General features: G+C 37.9%; 1 protein-coding gene across 8 annotated transcripts in view; it reads right to left on the bottom strand.

The window, feature by feature from the left end:
* BICD1 (BICD cargo adaptor 1) overlaps window positions 1-27,071 on the bottom strand; it is a gene marked incomplete at its 5' end in the record, with an annotated part of 211,622 nt that overhangs the window by 27,145 nt on the left and 157,406 nt on the right. For 2 of the 8 annotated variants that reach the window (XM_082419711.1, XM_082419712.1), the window contains 4 exons: window positions 17,747-17,940; window positions 18,903-19,220; window positions 21,793-21,944; window positions 25,954-27,045. In XM_082419711.1, the coding sequence (XP_082275837.1) occupies window positions 17,747-17,940; window positions 18,903-19,220; window positions 21,793-21,944; window positions 25,954-27,045 (1,756 nt within the window). Of the gene's footprint in view, window positions 1-17,746; window positions 17,941-18,902; window positions 19,221-21,792; window positions 21,945-25,953; window positions 27,046-27,071 lie in introns of those variants that run through there. The other 6 variants (XM_082419717.1, XM_082419714.1, XM_082419713.1 and 3 more) reach the window with 4 other exon arrangements.

Consider the following 27,071-nt stretch of genomic DNA (forward strand, 5'->3'; position numbering starts at 1 on the left):
TAAGGGGGAAGTCTGTATCTCCAGAGAATGGCCCATAAAGCATGCTGATGCATAGATAGTGGCGACAGAATTATGTGGAAAACAAGGTTTACTGATTTATTGTCTGCTATTCGTTCCGTACTAAACCTATGTATACATTCATGCTCTTTGAATAAACTTGCCTTGCAACCATCAGTTGTCTTGGCCCTTCTGATCCCATACTGGTGCTTTTCAGTTCCTTACCCCTCACCACCAGGAACTTCTAGCTTTCTGCAGCCGGTCTGCGGCAAGTGGCGCCCGAACAGGGACCTGAGTGCGTGAGGCATTTCGGAAGATTTCAGGTAAGAACTCTCGAGTGAGATAGTGTGGCCACAAGAAATAATTTCGTTTTTAGGACGGTAACTCGAGAAAGAGTCAGAAGTAAAATAATATGGGACAAAAGGGCTCTAAGGAGCGTGATTTATTTGCTCAGGTTTTGCTTTCAATGTTAAAAGCCCGTGGAATTAAGGTAACTACCTCACAACCTCTGGAATTTTTGCAATTAGTATATGATGCTTGTCCTTGGTTCCCTGAAGGAGGATCAGTGGACTTAGCAATTTGGACTCGTGTAGGAGATGAGTTATCTAAATATCACAAAGCACATGGACCATCTTCTGTTTCAGTTTCCACTTTTAGCTTGTGGAATTTAATAAGAGATTGTTTTAATCCAATTTATGATTCAGTTCCAAAATTAACAGCTAAATCTGTAGAACATATTGCTACAGTAGCTACTGCTCCTCCTTTGCCACCGAGGATAAAGAGTGTTAATTCACTTGATGATGATGACTTTTCTTTTGATCTAGCGGATGAAGAAGCCAAATATGAGGCTGAAAAATATCCTGATGAAAATATTCTTCCACGGTTACAGCAATTACATGTCTCTGTCCCTATCCCTCCTAAGCTTAGTCCTTTACAACAAGCAGTACGGGCAGCTCTTAATAGAGGGGAGGATCCTTTATTCTGCTGCCCGGTGGTGGAACGACCCAAACCTCAAAATCCACAACAAAATAATCGGGAATATGAGCCTCTCTCCTTTAAGGTTTTGAAAGATTTAAAAGCAGCCTGTGCACAATATGGGCCTATAGCCCCTTTCACTCTTACTATGTTGGATACTATTGCAACAGAAGCATTGCCTCCAGCAGACTGGAAATCTATTGCTCGTGCTTGTCTCACTGGTGGCTGTCTCACTGGTGGCGACTATTTACTTTGGAAATCAGAATATTATGAAAAGGCTGCTGAACAAGCTGAAAGAAATACTGCACATAATGTGCTAGTAAATTATGAGATGTTGATTGGGGAAGGACAACATCAGTTTTTACAGGATCAATTAGCTTTCCCTTTTGTGGCTTATGCTCAGATCAATCATATAGCTCTACATGCATGGAAACATTTACCTGCCTCCACTAGGACTGAAGACCTTGCTAAAATAAGGCAAGGGGCAGATGAACCTTATGCTGATTTTGTGGATAGATTATTACAGGCTATTAATAGAATTATTTCTGATGGTCCTTCTGGAGCAATTATTGTCAAACAATTGGCTTTCGAAAATGCTAATAATATTTGTCAAGCAGCTATACGTCCATGGAAAAAGAAAGGAAATTTAGAGGATTATATTCGAGTTTGTTCTGATATTGGATCATCTTACTTACAGGGAGCAGCTATAGCTGCAGCCCTAAGGCAGGATTTGGGCCAAATGCTAAAAGTAAAAACTGTTTTAAATGTGGGAAGCCAGGTCATTTTGCAAAAAAATTGTACTGTTGATACTCCTAATATGCCTATCGTATATTCTGTGCCTCAAGGTAAATCTCCTCCTCCCACAATTTGTCCCCGATGCCAAAGAGGACGGCATTGGGCTAAAGAATGTCGATCAGTGACTCATAAAGATGGAACTCCCTTGTCGGGAAACTTCCGGAGGGGCCTGCTCCGGCCCCATCAAACAATTGGAGCAATGTCAATAATCCCCCCACAACCTGCTCCACCACCTCCAGCTCAGACCTTTGCTCCTCAGGGAATGGAATCTCCTCCCTTCAAAGGGCCACGCCAAATAGTGCAGGACTGGACCTCTGTGCCTCCACCCAATTCTTATTAACCTCGGATATGGGACCCCAAGCCCTTCCTACGGGAACTTTTGGGCCTTTACCCCAGGGAACGGTTGGTATAATCCTTGGAAGAAGTAGTATGTCTATGAAAGGCTTAACTATTATTCCTGGGGTGATTGATGCTGATTATGAAGGGGAATTAAAGGTTATGGTTCAAACATCAAAAGGATCTTTTCTTATCACACCCGGTATGCGAATAGCGCAGCTTCTATTAATTCCATTGGTACCAGAAGGAAAAATTTTACAACATAACAAAAGAGGAACTGGGGCTTTCGGTTCCTCTGATGCAGTTTATTGGATTCAACAAATTGGTAGGGAAAGACCACAATTGGTATTAAAAACAAATGTAAGGTCTTTTTCTGGGTTATTAGATACTGGTGCTGATGTTTCTGTTATTTCGTTTATACATTGGCCAAAAAATTGGCCCGTGCACCAAACCATTACACAGTTGCAAGGTATTGGCCAATCTAATTCTCCACAACAAAGTTCACAATACCTACATTGGCAGGATGCTGAAGGTAATCAAGGAATATTCAAACCCTACGTATTGCCCGGATTGCCAGTTAACCTTTGGGGAAGAGATATATTACAACAAATGGGAATCCTATTGCTTAGTCCCAACCCTACTGTAACTAATATGTTGTTAAATCAAGGGTATGATCCTAGGAATGGTTTGGGAAAAAATCAACAGGGAAATAAATTACCCTTACAGATTGATAATAAACGGGATAAAACAGGCTTGGGTTTTTTCTAGGGGCCTTGGATTCTCCTCCACCACATGCTGACCCTATAACTTGGATTTCTGATAATCCTGTCTGGGTGGACCAATGGCCCCTTTCTAAGGAGAAATTAATGGCGGCCCATAATATAATTAATGAACAGCTTGCTTTGGGCAGACTAGAAAAGTCTAATAGCCCTTGGAATACTCCTATATTTGTTATAAAGAAAAAATCGGGAAAATATCGTTTATTGCAAGATTTACGTGCTGTTAATCAAACTATGGTAATTATGGGAGCTCTGCAACCAGGTTTGCCTTCTCCTGCAGCCATACCTAAAAATTATATGATTATTATTATTGATCTTAAGGATTGCTTGTTTACTATTCCTCTATTTCCGGCTGATAAGTTGCGATTTGCTTTTAGCTTACCCTCTTTAAATTTTATAGAACCTATGCAACGTTATCAATGGAAAATGCTGCCTCAGGATATGGCTAATAGTCCTACTTTATGTCAACAGTTTGTAGCTCAAGTTATTGCCCCTGTTCGTAAACAGTTCCCTCAGATATATTTTATTCATTATATGGATGACTTATTACTTGCTTATTCTGATAAACATATTCTACTTAAGGCTTATAATTCCCTTCAAAGTCATTTGTCATGATCAGGACTAGTCACTGCTGCTGACAAAGTACAGATGAACCCACCTTTCTCATATCTTGGTAAGTATATCACAAATTATAATATTACACCTCAGAAGACAGAGATACGGACTAACGTTCTTAAAACTTTAAGTGATTTTCAAAAGTTATTAGGAGATATTAATTGGCTGCGATCTTCTTTAAAATTAACTACGGGTCAATTACAGCCTCTTCTTAATATCCTAAAGGGAAGTCCTGATCCTTCTTCCCCTCGTATTTTAACTTCTGAAGCTCAACAAGCACTCAAGCTTGTAAACAAAGCAATACAATCTGCTCAGCTAACTAGAATTGAGCCTTCTTTACCTATACTACTAATAATCTGTGCTATGTCACATACCCCTACCGCCTTATTATGGCAAGAAACAGGAATTCTTGAATGGATTCATATGAAAAATACGCCTAATAAAGTCATTACACCTTATTATGAGTTAATAGCAACCCTTGTTCAATTGAGTCGTAGAAGAAATATTCAGTTGGTAGGATATGAACCAAATTCTATTATTATACCTTATACTACTTATCAATATTCTTGGCTATTATTTGTCTCTGATTTTTGGGCTCTTGCTTTTGCTGGATATTCAGGAATTATTGATAATCATTATCCTTCTAATAAACTCCTTCATTTTGCTACTCAACATCTATTTATTTTTCCTAAAACTATCTGTTCAACTCCTATTCTCAATGCCCCAAATGTTTTTACTGATGGTTCTGCCAATGGCATCGCTGTGGTTATTTCTGATGACTTACTTCATAAAGAACAAACAGATCATACCTCTGCCCAACGAGTTGAATTACATGCGATTTCCTTGGCTTTTCAAATCTTTTCACATTGTTCTTTTAATCTCTATACGGATAGCCATTATTTGGTTACTATTTTGCATAACATAGAAACCGCTATAATTGGCAATACTGTTGATTCTCAGTTGTTTCAGACTTTCTTTCAACTACAAAAGATTATTCGTCAGCATGACTTTCCTGTAGCCATATTACATATTCGAGCCCATTCAGGTCTCCCTGGCCCATTGTCTTTGGGAAATCAATTAGCTGACGAAAATACAAAGATTATAGCCTTAAGTTTATCTCAACCTCAGGATCTTGCTACACAATCACATAATTTACATCATCAATCTGCTGCTATGCTTCAAAAACAATTCTCTATTTCTAGAGAAACAGCCCGATACATTGTTAAGTCCTGCTCTAAATGTTTACCCCACCTTCCTGTTCCACAATTTGGAGTCAATCCTCGGGGTTTACTCCCTCATCATCTTTGGCAAATGGATGTTACTCATATTCCCTCTTTTGGTAAATTACAATTTGTTCATGTAACTGTTGATACTTATTCTAATTTTATATGTGCTACGCCTTTGGCTGGGGAATCTACTAAATATGTAATTACTCATTTATTTCATTGTTTTGCATCTATGGGAATTCCTAAAGCTTTAAAAACAGATAATGCTCCAGGATATACGAGTAAAGCTTTTGCCAATTTTTGTGCAACTTTCCATATTTCACATAAAACAGGCATTCCCTACAATCCTCAGGGTCAAGGTATTGTAGAACGTGCCAACTAACAATTAAATATTACATTACAGAAAATAAAAAAGGGGGAATATGATAGATCTCCTCAGATTATGCTTAATCATGCTTTATTTATCTTAAATTTTTTAACTTTAGATGCATTTAGTCACACGCCTTATGAACGATTGTTTACAGGTCTTTCTGGAACCCCTCCTGAAAAAGCGCTTGTTAAATGAAAAGATCCCATGACTAACCTTTGGCATGGACCAGACCCTGTTTTAGTATGGGGCCGAGGCCATGTTTGTGTTTTCCCTAGGGAGGCAGACTCTCCTCGGTGGCTCCCGGAGCGCTTGGTTCGACATTATCATGCCATCACCAATAAACACCCTGACTCGAAGAATGCGTTGCCTGAGGCTCTCGCAATCGACCACAGCACACCCCAACAGGTTCCCCTGGCGGACGAGAAGAATGCGGCGACGGAGTAGGAGACAACTTGTCAGGGAGGCGAGGGGAGATCGAAATCAAATTACTTGGTATCAATTGCAATGTTTACTATTTCAAGCACGAAGGATTATGGAGGAGAGTGCTCATCCTCGCTCTCCTCTTACCTTTTTTTTAGCCATGATAGCTGTATTGGCAGCCCCACCTATAGAGGCTAAATCTTATTGGGCTTATGTACCCGATCCTCCTTTATTACAACCTGTTACATGGTCTGAAGCTGACCTTCCAATTTTCTATAATGATTCTACTTTTGGAAGAGTGCTAGGAAATTTGCCTATTACTAAAACTTCTGTTAATTACTCTAATTGGTTTAATACTCCCCCTGTTTGTTTAAGTCCTATGAGTACCAATTCGGGTTGTGTTAAGGCTGTCGCTTTAGAACATGCTATTTCTTACCAAACCACTGTAAATTCTCAATTTTTTACTCATTTACGTAAAAATTATAAAGCTGTGGGATCTAATATTTGTCTTCCTTGCAAACAGACTGTTTCTAGACGAGAAGATTTATCCACCTTTGTATTTTGGTATAAGGATAACGTTCCCATTCACATGAATGCTAGAGTAACTAAGCTTGCTTCTAATACTTCGTTGGATCATTCTCTATGCATATATCGATTGAGGATTAAAGATACTGGACATTATTTGTGTATTGAAACTACCATGGGTAATCAAGGGACGTTATTAGCTGGACATCAAATTACGGTCGTAAAGACTGTCACAGGACTACAGTTTCCTGCTTTTATGGCTTCTGAATTCCTGCAGTCTGATTTTCCTGTTTGCAATGATACATGGACTAAAGCCTCTGTCTGGTGTACTTTAGATTATGATAATGGCACCATACTAGTTTCTTCTGTCCCTGTTAATAATAACAGCCTTGTTTTTTACAAGCAATGGGAATTCTGGAAACTTGCCTTATCCTTTTCTTATAGACCGGTGATTACTTGCGTCGCTCCTCCTTATGCTTTATTGATTGGAGATTTAATTGTAGAAAACACTATGAATCCTATAGGTTATAATATTACTTGTGTTAATTGTATCTTTAGTAGTTGTGTTTTGCCCGTTAAAGGATCTGCATCTGTTATGATTATGAAGCAACCTTCTTATATAATGTTACCTGTTAATTTGTCTGAACCATGGTATCATAACACTGGCATGCAAGCCTGGCTGGAATTGACTGAAGCATTAAAACGACCAAAGAGATTTATTGGTGTTCTAATATGTGCAATCCTAGCCTTAGCAGCTTTAACTGCTACTGCGGCCACTGCTGGGATTGCTCTTTCACAAACTATTCACCAGGCTCATTATGTTAATCAGTTATCTAAAAATACTAGTGTAGCATTAGCCCTACAAAGTCATTGATACCCAACTAAAAACGGAAGTAGATGAATTAAAAAATGTTCTAATAGGAATAGGGGATCAAGTTATGGCTTTAAAATTAAAAATGCGTTTGATTTGTCATGCCAAATATACCTGGATTTATGTAACTCAACATTTATATAATGATTCACAATGGGATTGGGAAAAAGTTAAAATGCATATATTAAGTGTATGGACTGATGGACACATTAGCCTTGATATTCAAAAGTTAAATGCCGAAATACAAGCTATTCAAGAGGCCCACCTGGACAAAGATGGACCCCAGAATTTGATTCAAGGATTATTAGATCAACTACAATGGCTAAATCCGATACAATGGATTCATGGAGGGCTCTCGGGCCTGACAGCAATTGGTGTACTTTTATTGGTGATCGGTTTATTACTTTGTGTTGTCAGATTTGTAATGGGGCGCCTCGCTGTCTTGCGTCAGGATGTTCATGGCTTAAAACTACATTATCAAGCTTTAAAAAATAATAAAAAAGGGGGAAATGTGGTGGCCCCCAAGCTGTAAGCTTATTCGCTTTCTGCTTTCCGGAGAACTGCTTGTCTCTTTCTTGGTATGCACTCCTGACGCTGCGGTATTGAGCGTAAAAAAGGAAAATGGCTTGCGGCCAGTTTCGTTCCAGGTGCCTGCTCTGGATCTAAGAGCCCCTGGTTGTTCCCCAGAAGAAGGACGTGCTGCCCTGAGGGGGAAGTCTGTATCTCCAGAGAATGGCCCATAAAGCATGCTGACGCATAGATAGTGGCGACAGAATTATGTGGAAAACAAGGTTTACTGATTTATTGTCTGCTATTCGTTCCGTACTAAACCTATATATACATTCATGTTCTTTGAATAAACTTGCCTTGCAACCATCAGTTGTCTTGGCCCTTCTGATCCCATACTGGTGCTTTTCAGTTCCTTACCCCTCACCGCCAGGAACTTCTAGCTTTCTGCAGCCGGTCTGTGGCATCACTCAATTATACGATCTCGCAGTAGAAGTGTTTTGCAAAAGAACAGGGAAAAGAGACGAGACTCCATATGTAGAAGCATTTATGCTATTGCATCAGGAGGAAAAGGAGTCAGAGGACTGCCACCTTGTGGTGCAGCGATCTAAAAGGAAACCCAAAGGGGAACCTGTTCTACAAGGGGAAGAGGGAGAAAATGAGAATGGTGACATGGTACTCAAAACCTAAACCCCCCTCTGGCTCACACAGCTTCCCCACTGGCCAAGCAGGCTGCACCAGCAGTTGTTCCAACTGCCCCCATGCCACCAACATACTCACTCCTTTCACTGCCTCCTGTTTCCCCTACCCACAGGGATCGAATAAAATTTTCTGTGTTAACACCCGAGGCACAGGGACCTGGTTTAGTATCACCATCTAAGACCCAACAGGCACCCAATTTGGACTGGTAGCCACTTCCACAGAAGGGCAATTTCCCTTGTGCTGACATCCTGTAAGTGGCCAGGGTACTCCCTTAGACTTGAGGCGTCTGATTCTAATTTCCTCTCAGGAGCCCCGGACAACTTTGACAGTGGCGAGCAAGTTGGTTGACTTTCTAATAGATACGGGTGCCACATATTCTGTGGTAAACACCAAGGTGGCACAGAAAACATCTCAGTCTATCTGGGTCACGGGAGTTTCTGGAGAAGTACAAAACCATTCGTTCTTAAACGTCTAGAATGCCAACTAGGGAACCTCACCCTGAAACATAGCTTCTTATATATGCCAGAGTGTCCAATACCCCTTTTGGGACAAGATCTCCTTTGTAAATTAAATGCTCAAGTAACTTTCTTGCCAGAACAGCTTGACATCAGGGTCCCACTGGAGCCTACAAATGGTGCCCCTGGCAACCCCAGAGAAGGAAACAAAGTCATCCTAGGAGAAACTTGCCTGTATCTTTGAGATGCAAATGTTCCATTTGGTCTTCTCAGGAACCCTCATCTCTGCCATCTTTTTAAAATGCAAATTTTGAAAAGAGGGTAAAGTAATTTAGAAATTGACTCGTCAAGGATAAATAGAAATCCTAAGTGTCTTTTAAGATTTACCCATATAGACAAGGGAGCTTGATTTGTTCCATCTGCCAGAAACCCAACTTTAATCCAAACTGTTGTAAACTGATGGGTTTTACATGGCTGTACCTGACTCAGGGCTGAAATTTTGAAATGAGAACCATGAGGTCTCTCTGTTTGTGTGTTTGTGTGTGTCTTTATCTTTGGATAACATTGCTGAGGTTAACTTGTAAATGAGCTCTATTTAATTGGCTTAAAGTAAGCGCTTACAAATCAAACAATTCTAAATACAAGAGAAATTAAGCTAAGTGAATTTCAGGTTCATGTGAACTGAGAAATATTCAGTATTAAATTAATACCTGATATTGTTTAAGTTTATTGATCTAATTAATGTAGACATGTCTTTAGAGTCATCAACATTAAGTATAGTACTTTCACTGCACCTAGGTTTAGTAGAAGTTAAATGAAATCTTATTATATCTGTTGCAAATTGGTCAGCAAGAAATCTTATTATATCTGTTGCAAATTTGTCAGCAAGAAAAATAACTTGATATGATTAAACTTTAAAGTAAATGTAATGAGAAAAGAGCTTTTAGGTAAACTCTATAAGAATAATTATGTTCTAAAAATAATCTAAGATAGTCTCTCCAGGTTTTGGTAACTATTACTTGCCTCTTGGTTTTCACTAGAAATCAAAGTTTTTAAGAGTCAGGGATTCTAATTTATAATTAAAGCTACTGAAAATAATAAAACATTTCAGTATGGTAGAATGTGTGTTTTCAGTTAAGGTATGAGGAATGGAATTACATTTTACTGAGAAAGTTTTATATATGGTCAGGATTAACTAAATTTATTAATTTATTTATTTATAAATTTATTTATTTATTTTTGGCTCTGTTGGGTTTTCGTTGCTGTGCACAGGCTTTCTCTAGTTGCGGTGAGCAGGGGCTACTCTTCGTTGTGGTGCACGGGCTTCTCATTGCGGTGGCTTCTCTTGTTGCGGAGCACGGGCTCTAGGTGTGAGAGCTTCAGTAGTTGTGGCACACGGGCTTAGTTGCTCCACAGCATGTGGGATCTTCCCGGACCAGGGCTCAAACCCATGTCCCCTGCATTGGCAGGGGGATTCTTAACCACTGTGCCACCAGGCAAGCCCAGGATTAACTAAATTTAAATTGAAGTTAACTAAGTAAATGGATTTTGTTAAGTAAGCTAATACAAGACTGGAATTTGATCTCTTTCTCTCTGTTAGAAGTGCTCCTTTTTGATAACAGATTGTATGAGTTTCTGTCCCCTTAGGTGACCTGTATTTGTTTTCTTTTAATCATTTTGTGACTTTGGTTAAATGAATAAGTATTGTTTCACAGTGACCTATGATCCTGTTGTGTTTTAAAAGCTTTTTGATATTTTTAACAAGCTTCCCCAATATCAAAATCTGACTAAGCTTTTTAGCCTCCAGCTGACTCTGGGATACTTCAAAAGAACATCTCTGAGACATCTCGGAGAGGAATGTCAAACTAAGTTTATTTGGTATGTTAAATTACTTCAAAAATATTGTCAAGTGATTGGAGATGAACTTTAGGTTATAGTGCATGGATAGATGTCATTAATATAGATATTCCAAAATGTATATGGAATCCCTAACTTCCGATATATCCTGATATGTTATCAATCATAACTCTAGTTATTCTAAAATGTTATATGTCACAGAAATATCCAAGTTTCCTGCTAATTGCATTGTATTCCAATCTTTAACCAGGCTATTTTAAGTTTTGTCCTGATGTTTTTACAAAATGAAGATTTTCAAGAAGACTCATAAAAAGGAACTTTTTAACAATTAGTTTCTGATAGCCTTTAGATAATATCACTGGACTGGGTAACAAATGACAAACCTAATAGAAAACCTGATTACTTCATCCAGATCAACAGGAATTAATTACATGGGACTGAATGAACTGGTACATATGATTTATAACTTTATGACTTTGGAAAATATACTGGCTTTAATCTTTGTTTTTCAGAAAAAAAACCTTTTCTCTTATGCTATGACCTACAACAAGTTGATAAAGTATGCCTTTGTAAACAAAGATGAAACATTTATCTTTTTCTCTCTACCTGGTTGATCCTGCCAGTAGCATATGCTTGTCTCAAAGATTAAGCTGTGCGTACATGGCCAGTACAGTGAAACTGCAAATGGCTCATTAAATCAGTTATGGTTCCTTTGGTTGCTAATTCTTGCAACTGGATTACAACTAGTTATACTAATCATTGTTTTAATGTGTTCTTTGTTTCCAAATTGTTTGTGCTTTGTGTCTCCGTGCTGCACTATGTCTCTGTCAGTGTTACCAGCTGCATTTACTTATATCCTGTCTATTTTATAAGATTGCTGTCTCTTACAGTACCCAGTGTGTAACCAGGCCTCCAACAAAACCTCTATGGCTAAACATCTTGAGGAAATAGATCACATTTATAACATAAAATAATTATAATAGTGTGATTCTAGGTATGGGTAGAAGCAACAAGGGAAAATGTCTCCTGGATCATAATTAGACAGAGGATCTGGAGAATCTTTAATTATCAATAGGGCCTAATCCAAAAATTAGCACCTGGAGTGGCATATCAAGAATTTTCGCCTGATCTGGGATGAACCTCCCAGCGCCGTGGGACAAAATTTTATCATGAAATGTCTCCCAAATATTGGTCAAATTTCTGACCAAGAGGGGAGGATCTGAGAAATGGCATCAGTGACTGCAGCCCTCCAACGTGAGCCAGTGAGCCCTGAGGAAACTCAGGAAGGAGAAGAATACCTGCCACCTAGCAGCCATCAGACTACAGCCCCTCCCTATGGTGAGCCCTGAGGAAACTCAGAATGTGAAAATACAGGTTACAGGCCCCAGATAGCTGAGGCACATATCAAAGGAATGATTTCAGTGAGCCCAGACTCTTGCATCTTCCCATACATAGAAAAGCCCTAAAGTCCTTAAAGACAAATCTCAATATTCGAAACAACTGGCACCTATTGTGGACATTCCCAGAAAGATCCATGTGACGAGACACAGCAAGAAACAGTTAGAATGGTCATCGCCCCTTTGCCACAAGATTATGGAATGGACATTGACAGTGGGGAACTGTAACAGGGAACTCCATGTTAGATCTGTTTCTTTGACTTTAAACTTTGCTTTTTGTTGCTTTTGTTATTATAATCATGCATAATGGCCTGCCTCAGGGAACCCTGCCCCTCTGCCTGAATGTTAAGTAAAGTGCCTTTGTTCAGCTCACAGGAAGACACTCTGACCCTGCCCACCTGTGAATGGCTGCAGGAAAGAAGAAATTAACACATCCCCTCCTATTTTGTAAGATACATGGTCTTTTTCTTTACTTCCTCACCTCCTCCCCCTCTCTGTTCTATAAAAGAAACTGGCATCCAGACCCCGATAAGATGGTTTTTTGGGGACCCTAGTCTGCCATCTTCTCGGTCTGCCGGCTTTCCGAATAAAGTCATTATTCCTTGCCTCAACACCTCGTCTCCTGATTTACTGGCCTGTCGTGCGGCAAGCAGAGCGAACTTGGACTCGGTAACATACCTTCTGCCTATTAAGGTCTGTAGTTACCTATCATGACCAGTGCTTGCATTTCTTCTGCGAGTATTTCCTCACCACTCCAACTCTTCTATTTACCAGGAACATTTATTAATATCATTACTTATTTGCCTATCTACCTCCCCTTAAAGGGGAGAACAGAGGTGATGTTTTACTTGAATATCATTACATTATACCAAAAGCCAAAAAAAGTACCTGACACATAGTAGATGCACAATATATTTTGTTAAATTTTGACGAATGAGGAAATGAGTTAATGAAAGAAATGTGGTTTTGGTACATATTTAAGAACATAGGCTTTGCAATATAACAAACACAAATACATGTTTACTGTTTGAATATACGGAAATGTAAAGACAATTTTCACTAATGAACGTGGTTGTATCTATTACTAAAGGGGTGACTACATACTAAGGTTAATACATTTATGAGCTGCTTTAAAAATCGGTAAGATCTAAAATATAGAAAATTCTCAGATTTCAAAACAATACCATTCTTTCACATTAGTTCAGTAATGGTTTCAGAGAAAGAGAGAAGGAGCGAGGAAAAGAGAGAGGTAGGGAGGGACAGAGGAATTGAAATGATAATGGAGAAGCAGAACATTCAAGAGAAAAAGCTCCTACATGGAAAGCACAGGTTCACGAGGAGCAAATTGCTTAGGCTATTACTTCAAGAAGGGAGTTCAAACTTGCTTTTTCAAGTTTCAGATTTCTTGTTTATCCTGTTGCGATATTGTGATTTATAAGAAATGTATATTTGGTCTTCGTCCAGGATTCCTGACCCTTAGCTCCCCAAACCCTTGGAATTTCTTAAGTGCTGAGAATGACAAAAGAGTCTCTTGTGTTAATGAGATGACTTTAGGACCCCACCTAAAGGCGGAGGCTGGTTGCCAGGAGAACCAACCACAGAATTAGAGAGTTTGAACTTTCAGTTGCAACCCCTGACCTTCCGGGGAGAGGCTGAAGGTTGAATCAATCACCCAGCGGCCAACAATTTAATCAAACTCATGCTTCTTTAATGAAGCCTCCATAAAAATCCGAAAGGACAGGGTTCACAGAGCTTCTGGGTTGGTGAACACGCGGAGACTGGGGGAGAGTGTCGCACTAGGAGAGCAGGCAAAAAAAGCTGTGCGCCTATCCCCATTCCTTGCCCTCCACATCTCTTCTGTCTGGCTCTTCCTGAGTTACATCCTTTCATACTAAACTGGTGATCAAGGAAGTAGCAAATTAATTGAATCTGAAGAGCGGGTCATGGGAACCTCTGATTTATAGCCAGTAGTTCAGAAGTAAGGTAACAACCTGGACTTTGGACTGGCACCTGGAGTTCAAGGAGGGGTCGTGGGAACCCCAATCTATTGCGGTGGGTCAGAAACACAGGTCATGATCCGGGCTTGCAACTGGCTTATGAAGTGGGGGGTGGGGCAGTCTTGTAGGACTCAGTCCTCAACCCGTGGAATCTGATGCCATCTCCAGGTAGATAGTGTCAGAATTGAGTTGAATCATAGGGCACCCAGCTGGTGTCAAAGAATTGCTCGGTGTGGGGAAGCTCCCCCCCGCCCCCCATGTTGCAACTGGGTCCCTAATTCACTTGTACAAATGATGCATTTAGGTCTTTACTACAGAAATAACATCTGTGGCCTATGAACTGCATAGATTCCTTTCACATATTCTGGTAGACTGATTTAAATTGTTGATTAAATTGTAAGTTTTTATTAATTATATAGGCCTAGGTAGTGAAGGCATTGAGATACAATGTTGGCTACAAAATAACCACTGATATTATGAAGATATACTATCTGCTGCCTGATTGCAAACTTGCTGATATCAGAAGGGCCCCTTTTGATTCAAGTTCATCAAAGCTAGTAGGCACATGGGGGAGGACGCTGGAGTTTGTATGCTAAATAAGGATAAAGTCAAGAACAAGAAAGTCAACAAGCCATGGCTGGAAACTCTGGGATTTCAGGGGCTAAGGTAGCAAGCAGAGACAGAGCCATAGCCAGAATTTTCCTCCACAAGGTTTTAGTAACATTGGAAATCAATCAGTAAAATGTACTAACAAATTAGCACAAAACATTCTACTAATTTTGAAAATCAATGCCCTATCCTAGAATTGATTTTCCAGAAATTGAGAAATTCTGCCTTGAAGAAGATGTGGTTTCTGCTTACCATCTCATAGAAGTGAAATCTATTTGAAAATATTCCTTATATATGGTAAATAATATTTTATGTTCTGTTTATGTAACTGTTTTAAAAGTTAAATGAGATTTATACCTCTTCCAATTCCTCAACCAAAGGATCCAAAACAAATTAAACTAATATCATTTCTATTGATTTAATTACTTCAATGATCCACAATAGAAAACCTATATATCTGCTGATTAGAATAATTAAAATCACCTAAAAATATATATTAAAAATATATTTTTGAAAACAATGCCTATCAAAAAACATTCTGATAAATTAACAGGAAATTGTCCTTTTAAAGTGATGAATATATAGTGTTACCAGCAAGTAAATTTATAATAATAACATTAAACTCATAAAACCTATTATTTCCCATGGGTTTAAGATATTTCTTGCATAGGACATAGGACTAGATATATATGGCATATTTTCCCTTCCTCAGCTTAATGAAAACATTTTATATAGTAAAAGCATCAAATAATGTTTAATATGTTTTATACAATATAGTTCAGCCTAGGAAAAATAATATATATTGTCAATAGTGCAAATATTTTTAGAAGCTACAATTTGGTGTAGATGGCTAATAAGTTTCTATAGTAATTCATTTAACCAGAACCTTTTAGAAAATATTGCTGGGTTGGTTTAAGAATTTATTAACGATTAATCTGATTGGTTCCATGATATCCAATTAAAAATTCTTCAGGCTATAATAACAGCTTTACTTCCTTCCTGCTTTTATTATTTTAACTTCAAATAAATGGTTAAAAATATAAGGTTTATCAATATGCTAAGTTGTCATTAAAATGATTTTCTGGCCTAATGACGATTCTGAATTCCACATTATTTATCTCTAATCTTGTATATAGCAATCATTTCTAAGGCCTATGGCATTTTCTCATTATTCAAAACTAAAGAATTTAAGACGTCGTAATAGTATTCTCATTCATGTATGCTGACTAGCCTTAGAGTTGCAAGATGTGTACAGTGTCTATAAAGTTGTAGAAAGAGTCAGAATGTGTGAAAATGTCGGACTTTTAGTACACGATATGCCCTTTTTGACAGCACATCAAAATGGAGCAAAAAACATAAAGATGTTCATACTTTAACCCAGTGATCTCACTCTTGAGAAGAAAATGAAATATATGAGAAGTTGAATGCATGCTATTCCTAACAGCATCTTATAACAAATAATGGAAAACCATCTCAGTGGCTAACGAGAGGATGTAGTGATTAATGCAATAACACTATCTGAAATAGAATCTACGATACAACCTTTAAAAATAAAAATAAGACTAGGCAGTAACATAGAAAAGTTTATGATATCTGTTAGTGGTTTCCACAATGTAATGACAATGATGTAAAATAGATATTAATGTAAACAAGCATCAACTAGTCATACATAAAATGAAAATAGTTGTTATTAATATTCATTACTAATTTTAATCTTATTGATATGTCACTTTTCAAATTAAAATACAATAGGGTTACTTATTAATCACAGAATTTCTTTTCTAAGTTCTAGAAGATAGTGCTACTAAGTCCAGTTGGAACACAAAAAGACCTGTTGGTTTTATTTAAGTTAGGTGTCCTGATGAATCAGGATCACTTTGGTGACTCACAGACTTCCAAAGGGGTCTAAAAGAAGAGGAAAAGAGTAATGAAAGGAGGAACATCCAGGAGGGTTGTTGCCTTTTGTTTTAGGTGTACATTTTGGCTGCTAAGGCTCTTCTAACTCCTTATCACTACCTATGTCCTCAAACATTCTTAGAATGTTTAACTTCTGCTATAAATTTCCACACCATATCTTTTAATCCCAATCACTAGGCTGACTTATGAATCAGATAAGGAAAGTACAGTGTTAGAGATCCAAAGGCTGAGGTTTCCAAAAAGGAATTAAGGTAAAATTGAAGTAAATTAAAAAAAAAAAAATTCTGTGGCCAAGGTGGCAAACTCAAAGGTTACAGTAGGGGCCGGAAGATAACAGAAACAAGTGCAGCAGGCTGGATATAAGTAATTGGGAGCGAGGGGCCCTGTGGTAAACTGCAGTTTGCCCTGTTTAAAAGCAGCAGGCACTACATAGATCCAACAGGTTGCTGACATGCATGAATGCAGACTTAGGGCTGCCAGATATTCAGAATCCTTCAAGGGAGCCCAGAAATACAGCTGTTCAGGTGAAATCTCCTGAGTTTCTAACTGTTGACAACTAAATAGAATTAGTTTTAATTTTTCATTCCCTGCAATAGCCTAATAACAGCTGCCTTTGGGCTTATTTTGTTTCACAGAATTCCTGTGTACCACCTCTGACCTATAGTTAGCATGCAGTCAGGGATTTCCCAAAAGGATGATCTTTATCTGCCAGAAGTCACATTTTCAGTTGAGGCCTTTCATAGAAAAAATAAAAAATGTTAAAAAAAGAAAAAAGAAAAATGCTAAACAGTGAAGCTAAAGTAAGTTGTGAGCATGCTGGTAAGCACAAATCAATAAGGGCTTACAAACTATAAGAACATTATACTAAGACCTAAATGTTCCTGAGGAGCAAAACCTTAGAGGATTTTACTTTTACATTCTCTATAACTGAGGAGACATTCTGAGTCACTATAAAAGGAGATCAGCCCAAAAGGCTTTTTATAAAGATGGTTCCCTTTACTGAAATTACATTAAAAATGATCAGAAGAAAATGACAAAATTTGACCAAGACGGAATTGCTATGAGCTACCAAACTGCAAATAGGACCTGACTGTGTGTGTCCTGTGTTGTGTCTGTTGCTAGTTTCCCTTCAGCTATCCCATTCCTTCCAACTCTCATTTTCCATCCTTGGCTCTTAAAAGGAGGTCGCTGGAGACTCCTAAGAAATGATTGTCTGGCTGAGTAAAGAAGGAAACCGAAAGAGAGGTATAAAGGCATTTTTACTTTAACCGTAGGAATTTACCGTCATCAAAGTTAGACTATGTGGATGGGTGGGAGTGAGTGGTTGGAAGGAAGGGGAGAGCTGTCTATTCAACTCATCATTTGCATCACATGCACCCAAGGAAAAAATGTTTACCTGGTGGAGCCACGGTTAACCTTTTTTCCTTGCTGAGCCGGTGCCCTTGGATGAATTCACTCATGGAAGGGGGGCCCTTCAGAAGAAATGACTCTGTGGAGGTGGGATCAGGGGGAACTCTTAATAAATTCTGTAGGTAGGAAGCCCCTGAAGTCCTGGGACGGCTCTGATCACAAAGGGAAGGTGAAAATTGTCTTGCAGGAGATCCAAGAAAATACATATAGGAAACAAAAAAGTTTTACTTTAATTACCTTTCAAAGCCTCACCAGTGACAACATTATTTAAATTGGCATTTAAAATTTTTTAACAAGTAAATCAAGATTTTCACTAAATGTTTAGTTTCCATACCAGGATACAACCCTATTTGGAAACTGTACTGGATACTGGAAAAGAGATTTATTATAGTTAGTCAGTTTGAACCACAAATAGAAAATATTTATATTGTTTGATTCTTAACTGAAAACTCCTAAAATAAAAATTTTACTATTAACTGAAAATACAGGGTAAGTAATTCAACATCCAGGACTCTGGAAAAAGGTCATAAAATCAAGCCATTAAAAACCATACAAGTGACTTTTGAACAATATTCACATACCAAATGAAAAAGCACAAAAACCTGTTTTTAAGAAAAAGACTATACATATTCCATCCTATTTGACCTAAATAGAGACATCTCCTTTCAGTCAGTCATCAGTTTTCGGAATATGGACAAAAGTTCCCCTAAGAGAACACATTCATATCCTTGCCTCGTTAGAGAGAAGCTGGTAAATAGCACCATTGCTATTAAAACTATCACCCATGTAAAACATAGCTTCATTCTTAATATTGACCTTTTTATCTACCAATTTTTAGGTTGGAGGTAAGGGAGAGGCATATTTATGCATACAAGGAACAGCAAAAATGTTAACAAACACTTGAAAAGTATATTATGGTTAACCAAGAGATGGGGTGTGGGGGACAGAAAGGAATAAATAAACACAAGTATCCAAAGGTTTTAATTTGGAAAAACCAACATTGGCAAAGCCCATTTATACACCCACTCCCAGTTTTTCCTTTCCTTTCCTTCCTCCATCCTCCACAATAAGAGCACATTAATTTTTGCAGTTAACTAAAATCTGGCCACTGCACCATACTATGAAGATCGCTGCATGCATACCTTTTCCTCTGAGTGCCACTGCTGACCCGAATGTTGGGTGTCTGTGGGCCCTGACTATGCAGGAGGTAAGTGTCTATGGTGGGCACGGTGACTGATGCCTCCCCACTTACTTTAGGGCTGCCGATCTTGCTCTTTCCAAGTTTGCCTTTGCTGCGACGGGACTGCTCATGGTCAAACTCTAAGTCCTCCAGCCGCTGGGTCAGGGCGAGTTTTTGCTGGATAGCCATTCGTAACAAAGTGTTTAGAGTCTTCTTCTCATCCTCTGCAGCTGCTAACTGTCTCTGCATCTCATCCAACTGTGTGACATATTCATCACATCTGGAACCACAACAGAAAAGTGGTCAGGAGAAAATCTTGGTGAAATTAAGTTTGGAACTTAAGCTGAAAGTAATGAATTTTACTGGAATTTAGATATTTGGAACACTGGTCTTCCTAGATCACAATGGAAGTAATCTATTACAGTAGAAAACTGGAAACAGAGCAGGTTCAATAACTGATAGTTAATCTATACAATTAAGTACATATAGGGACATTCTTAATAGGTGGTATCTTAAACCCCAGAGACAGAGTTATTGTGGTTGCAGAAGAACCAACAGTAAAGTCTCAGGTAATGTTCACAGCATTGTAGATGTGTTACAATAGCTTTATAGTCTGTGCCTGTAGCATGCAAAAGAATAATAATATTTGTAAAGAAAATATATACTTCTTTATCTATATTTATAGGTTTTATTTTAATTGAGTACAGACTGTAGTTGCTATTGTTTTCAATATGGCAGATTTGCCTGAATTAGAAACCTGAGTATCTTCAATGATTTCCCAACCAGATGATAAAGCAATAGGTGTCAAAGAAAACCAAGATTTGCATAGGGTTCAAAACAGATATAGCCGGCTGTCAGGAACATCTTTACTCAGGTTTGATACTTGTGCTGCAGCAGGAGGATAAGCTTGGTGGTCTTTTTTCTACTAAAAGTAACACCTAAGCACATGTACATTTGGAAGAAAGAATTATTCACACAATTATTCAGAGTTTTTTCTGCATTTATTTACCCACTAAGATAGTAAGAACTCTCCATGAATCAGAAGATAGTTAATGACTTTCTGGAGTTACCCAAAATGTACTGTACAAACTTTGGAATTAACGCAAGACTTTTGGTATTTTAAAGAAAGAAGAGACTTTGTAGTGAAAGAACTTGAGATCCGGGTGGGTCCTATTTTCTTTTTTTAAAAATATAATTTAATTTAATTTTTTATACAGCAGGTTCTTATTAGTTATCTATTTTATACATATTAGTGTATATATGTCAATCCCAATCTCCCAGGTTCTATTTTCTTTAACACTGAATGTCAAGAAGCATAGTAGGAATATCATAAGAAAAATCAGGGCTTAGTAAAATAAAATATGGATTTCAGGACACTGGATTTATTTTAATTGGTTAGATAAAAATACTTTTAAAAATACTATGGAGTAAGGCAGTTAATATACCTGAAAAAACAAATTTCTGTGAAAATGCATTATTTGAGGATAATAATTCTTAAATAAACCAGATCGAGACTTTAAATGTCCCTTTAAAAATGTTTTGATTTCCTTTTCAAAGAGGGGGGCATTGTGCACCAAACCCATTCTCCATCCTGCCGCCCTCCACCGCCATAGTGGCCAGAGGTGTGTACATTCTACTCCCCAAACTACTGTGCTCAGACCCAGAAGTCAGTTCCCTTCAGTTCTCCTGTAACCTTGTGGTCTCTTAGGCACTAGGCCGCCTCACTGCCATTTCCAAGAGTCAATAACAAAGTTTGAGTTTGAGCCTTTTCTCTTCTGACACTAAAAGGAAGCTGGACAGATTCCAGGGCCCAGGATTTTTTGTTTTACATTATATCAGCTACATGTAAGTAATTTACTGAATCTGTAAATAAAGCATAAGCATAGTTATGCTTTGTGAATTTTGTACCAAGTTTGCATCATATAAAATATAGAACTATTTTTGTTTTGGCGCTGAATTGTGACAGCAAAAAGGAAACTGCAACACTATATTGAACACCTCAAGATTTTGAAAACGTTGAATCAATAATTCTTAACAATCATTTCAAGTCTAAAAAATAAAATATAGTGGTGCTTCATAACAAAACTGGTGGGGGGAGGTAGTAACTAATATTTGTCTAAATAATTAGTTGGGCAGTGTGAAAAATTTGGTGATATATATAATTACATTTTAGAAATTATAATTTAATTCACACTATATTAAAGTAAGTAATTAGCTGATATGATGAATATTAATCTTCATTACAAAGTATCTTTTTCACAATACTTGCTAATGATAAACACTTATATGTATACAGAAATAAATGTCAGTGGTGATAATGTAATATTTAGCTATTTTAGGAAGTGGGTTTTTTCCCCCTTGTTGGAGGTGTTTTTTTTTCTTTTTTCTTTTTTCTTTTGGTCTAATTCTTTTGGGCACATAAGGCTCTAGAAAAAATATCTATTATATTAATTTAAAAACACTTGTATGGGGAATTTCCTGGCAGTCCGGTGGTTAGGACTCTGCTTCCACTGCTGGGGGCCCGGGTTCTATCCCTGGTTGGGGAACTAAGATCTGCAAGCCGTGCGGCAAGGCCAAAAAATAAAAAAAAAATAAAAAATTTTAAAAATTAATAAATAAAACACTTGTATGTAGAAGAATTGCTTGATCCAGTGTGTCCAGTAGAGGGCTCTGGAAAACAGCACAAAAGGTTTTATCTTTGATTTGTCAGAGTGGAATCTCATGTATTTTCTTTACACCTTGCCCTTTTAGATGGCAGACTAAATAACACTCATGATGCACGAAGATGAACATGTGCATTTTGAAGTCTTTTCCCCATGTACCACACCTAATCTTGCAAGAAAAACTATTACCTTGTTGCAAACATTGCTCTCAGGGATGAGAAAGTTGCTGCATCTTCTTTCAAAGCCTTCAGTTCATTTCTAAGTTTCGTCATAGTTTCAGTCACCATTGCTTTTTCATTTTCATATTTGTTCTTGAGATTAGCTAATGCCACCTCAGCTGTCTAAAGCAGAAAAATCACAAAGCTTACAATTTTCATATCAGGAAAATCTATCATACAGATTCTTCATGCTGGGTCTATTTCTTTCATAAATAAAAAGAAATTGTCTAGGTTGAATTTTATATAAACATATATATATACTGTGGACATAGGGCAATTTTTTTTATGTCAAAACATAAATGTGAATCTATAATGTGGATAAATTGCCCTAGAAGCCAGTTGTGAACCACAGTCACTATCAAGAGCTAAGGGAATGATAGTAGTTCAGTAAATATTTAATGCATATTATTGAGAGTGTGGGATTTTCAGATATGAAGGGAGCCAAAATGAAACTTTATACAAGAAGGATTTTATCAAGGAGAAGTTAGTGAAGAAGCACAGCTTCCAGTCGAAATACAATAGAACTCAAATATTCTTTTGTCACCTGTGCTTGGTGGGTCTGAAACATAGAATAAAAGACACAGGTCATTGCAATTTATAACATGAGTAGGACAAACTATAAATCCATATTACATATTTAAGGAAAAGAATTAACAAAGAATCAATTATTTCCTAAGTCTTTGTATACAACTTCTTCAAAACAATAAATTACAGTCAAATTCTTCACAATCTCCATAAAATCAGACTCCAAAAAATATATATACATATATTTTAAATATAGAATGTTTCACGATTTTGCGTGTCATCCTTGTGCAGGGGCCGTGCTAATCTCCTCTGTATTGTTCCAATTTTAGTACATATGCTGCCAAAGCAGGCACCAAAATATTGAATGAATTAAAGTATTTGTTTGAATTTAGGATCTGGGCATGTTTAAGTTCTTGGAATTAAGAGTGTTTCAAATTGAGAACTAGCCTGACACACAGTAGGAAATAGAAACAAATGAACAAAAAATGTTGGCTAAATCAATGCATGAAATCAATGTATATTTAGGGACTGCCTATTTGATGCATAGCCCCCATGGTATTCATATTGAAGCCAAACTAGGAAACACACCATTTTTACAAACTGTTAACTACAGCTTTTCAGAGTGTGTAAAAATATTCAATACTAATGAAAAAAGCCCATTACTAATGAAAAAAATCCATTAGTAATGGGATTTCCCAGGAAGACTACTGTGGTTTTTTAACATTTCTTTTTGTGCTTCGAGTGGACAGCTTCAACTTTCTTCTACAAAGTGCCAATCCATTTATAGAGATAAATGGATTCTTTTTTAATTAAAACACTATTGGATAAGGTAGTTTGTTAATGTTTTTATTCCAAAGTCGTAACTTAATAGTTTTTTAATTTTAATGTAACTTAATAGTTTTGATTGTATTTAAATTCAGATTAAAATGAGAGGTTACTCATAAAATAATTTAGTATGTTCTGTAGTGCTATAACTCAGTAGAAACTTTAGAAATGTTATAGATTCAGAAAGTTATCCAGAATGCAGAAATCGACCTGGGGAAAAATGGCAGTTGTTTAATTTTTTAAAAATTTAGACACCTAATCATTTAGAACAGATAGCTAAGTTTAAGTTGTGAAAATGTAGATGTAACAAGTTTGTAAACACGTGGAGCTACATGGTCAGTTATCTAAGGGGAAAAGAGAGGGAAGTGACAGAAGAGCAATATATGAAACAGAAGTACAAACTCATTTATTATGAAAAATGCCCCAAAGGACTCAGCCTTTGTTTGTAGATTTTTGTCCACAAAACTGCACAAAGCTTTTTAGGAATTAAGAAAGTGTAAGTATCTCTAACCCATTAGCAGATTTGCTGACGTCTGCATTCACCACATTCTCCCAAAGTTGATTTTCTAAATAAAAAATCTTGTTTCCAGCCACAGAGGTCTAGATCTAGGATACATTAGTTACTTCCTTTGCAATGTTCCCGTAAATTGGATTACAGCATGTACAACTTCAAACTGTAATTATCTGTTCTATTCTGACATCCCCAGAAGTCTGTGAGTTTTTTTCTGGAAGGCAGGGACCATGTATTGGCCTTCTTTGAATCTTTAGCATCCATAACAGTTTAGTATACAGATGGTCCTTTGTAAACATTTACTTATCAGAAGACACTGTGCTTACAAAAAATCTTAAGGTTATATTAAAAGAGTCATAGAGAATGCAGAATGCCTGTTTTAATAAAAACAGGAAGATTCTCTTTTTTTCCTCTATGACAGAATTCCTAGCTTAGCCTTAATAATAAATATTCCACAATGTCTAAATATAGTGGATGTCATCTGTAGAGACCTGAGCTATTTATGGCACACAGCATCACAGCAATAGCCCTAACATCATTAAAATGTAAACTAAAGGCATGGCTAGAAATGTGTTTACATTTAATTTACTGAGACCATATGGGCTGTGACACTAATGTAAAGCAAATGGTACCACAAACTACTATGAAAATAAAAATTCAGCCAGTAATGCTTTGAACTGCTCTGAATTCCTATGGCACTGTATATCACTCTAAAATGCTCGATGATAGGTACTATCTTGTAAATAATTACAGGCATGTATTGAAATTCTACTAGATTGCTAGTCACTTATTTTTGCATCCCTACTTACTACCTGCCATGACATATGGAATCCATGAATGCTTACTGACAAATTAGTCTCTCTTGGCTGATCAACCATGCTTATCTGTACTTCTATGTCAATTAAGCATCTTGACACTCCTATAGATCTAGGTTTCTAGGTCAGTAATATTCAAACTTTAGGAAGAAGTCAAAGAAGTTATTTGAATGGCTTGACCAAGAATGCCCAGTATATTATGTCCTTGATGAAGGTCTTCTAAGCCTTATCTAATACGATATTAATTATTCATGACCACTAAATCATTGGGTCTTTGGAAGGATATGGAAACAAATTCTTTATTCTGACCTCAAACTGGAGTCAGATATCTCACAAATTCTTCATTCACCCTAATCTTTTCTAATTTCCTGAAGTGATAGCACAAAAATAAGGTCCTATTTTCCCTTTAGATTTGTAAAAAACATGTTTATATAGTGCAAACATTATTACTGCTTGTAGTATAGACCTCCAAATTGTATCAACAGGTTTATGGGAACTGAAGATAAAGATGGTAGAAAGCTGCAATGTAGATGGCATGAAAATGGTATGGTTTCCCCCAGATAAAGGCAAAAGGAAAAGGAAGTCTGAATCTGAAATTAACTTTCACTCTCCAACACTAGCATTGCTCACATTTGCAGGAAGGTATTTGATGTTTTGTTGCTTCTTTTTATCAATACCCTTTATTCAGCACCCTTCTCAAAGGTATCTTTCAAGTCTCACTTTCCAGAGAAAATAACAGAGGTTAAAAATATTTTCCCACCTATATGTCACAGCACTGTCATCCAGGTAAAGCTTGAGGGTGAAAACCAAATTCAGACATCAAGGAGATCTAGGAGTTAGGTAGGATCATGTGGTAGCATTCCTACTTATGCCAGAAGGACAAGATCTATGGTTAGGAAAAATTCTCTGCTGCTTAAGCTCTGACTGAGGTGAATTAACATCCCAAGTGGACTTAAATTTCAGATATGTGGTTAGTGGCAGATAGTGCACATTCTATTTTATCTCTATCTCTACCTCTCTCTCCAGAGAGCTCCCATCTGTTTGGTCTAGCTGCCTACCAGGGTGCCTTTCTTGCTGTCTCTGCCTGGTGTAAGTTTCCATGCCAGCCTATTCTGCATCCCCCCATCTCCTATTTCTACACTCAGTGATTGCTGGGCTCCAGCTAAGTACCGCCCGGACTGCCTTTCTACATCTGCGACTGGATCTTCTCTGTTCCTGCTTTAATTTCCTCACCTTTACCTCTACTTAGTGGGGCATAGCTACTCTCCTGTTTCATCCATTCACGCACTTCAAAGAAATTATTACATTCTGATCTGGCTCTGGCCATAGTTTGTTTTATTCCTCTAATGACCAGGAATCTGAACTCTCATCCTGATGGTGGTGGACACTCAAAAACATTTAGGAATAAACTAGTTAAAGTGTTGGCTAGCATGGCTCATTAGTAGAATGAGATCACCTGTTTGTTGGCTTTCAGCACTGCCCTCAGTGTGGCGATCTGCTCCCGTTTGGTGCTCAGTAGGGACTTAAGCTTGAGGATCTCTTCCATTAGGGCTTCTTTGTCTTTATCAATCATGGGGGCCAGCTCCCGTGCTGCAGCTCTTTGACGAGACAGTTGCAAGGACCGGTCCACAGCTTTCTGCAGATGTTTGATTTGGTCCCGGATTATGGCATTAAGGTTGTAGATATTCATTGGTTCTTTGCGGATGTCACTTGTGTCTAATACTGGAGATGATGGTGGGGCAGTAATAACAGGAGAGATGGTGGGAGTCTTGGTTGGACTTGGTTCTTTGCTGGCTTCTGTGTTTTCTTTTGAAACTGGTTCAGGTGAGGTCCTTGTTTCTACAGGGGACGACACACCCCGCCTGGCTAACCGTGGAGACAAAAGTCCCCTGGGATCATCAGGCCCTTTCAGGCTGCCACTACGGGTGACTCTACTTTGCCTATAGTAGTCCAGCATGACCCTGTTAGGGGTTTCATTATTACACAGACATACATGATGGTAAAGCTGAGCTAGCTCCTCACTAAATGTCACCAACTCATCCTGGGCTGTATTAAGGGTATTGTGATTTTCATTGGCTATGCTGGTCATCTTTTGCAACTCCTTCTCCATATGGGCCATCTTCTCTCCACTCTCCTTGGTGGTCTTCTCAAGGCTTATAATCTGCTCATCATACATTTGGATCTTACTCTCATACTTCGCCTTCTCTTCAGTATAGTTTTCTACAGATTTATTATATTTCTCCTTTAAGGCCTTAATTTCAGCTTTCAAATCGATCACCTCAGTTACTGCCACCCTGTATTTGCATTCAAGGATCTCTAAGCCATTGATGTCCACCTCGTAGTCATGGGTCTCCTCTCCTGAGTCCTGGCCCTTTTCCCCGTCCAGCTGCTTGAGCTCCTTGCTGCTCTGCAGGCCCCTCATGGCATTAACGTGCTCTGTGAGCCGGTGCACCCGTTCGTGCTGCTCCGTCAGTGCCCCCTTGGTGTGTTCCAGCTGCGTCTGTGACTCCTGGAGATTGGCCAGAAGAATGGCCTTTTCCCGCTCTACCTGCAAGGGCAAAAGAAAGTCTCTGA

Source organism: Balaenoptera physalus (genome assembly GCF_965194825.1).
Source record: "Balaenoptera physalus genome assembly, chromosome: 13".
NCBI lineage: Eukaryota > Metazoa > Chordata > Mammalia > Artiodactyla > Balaenopteridae > Balaenoptera > Balaenoptera physalus.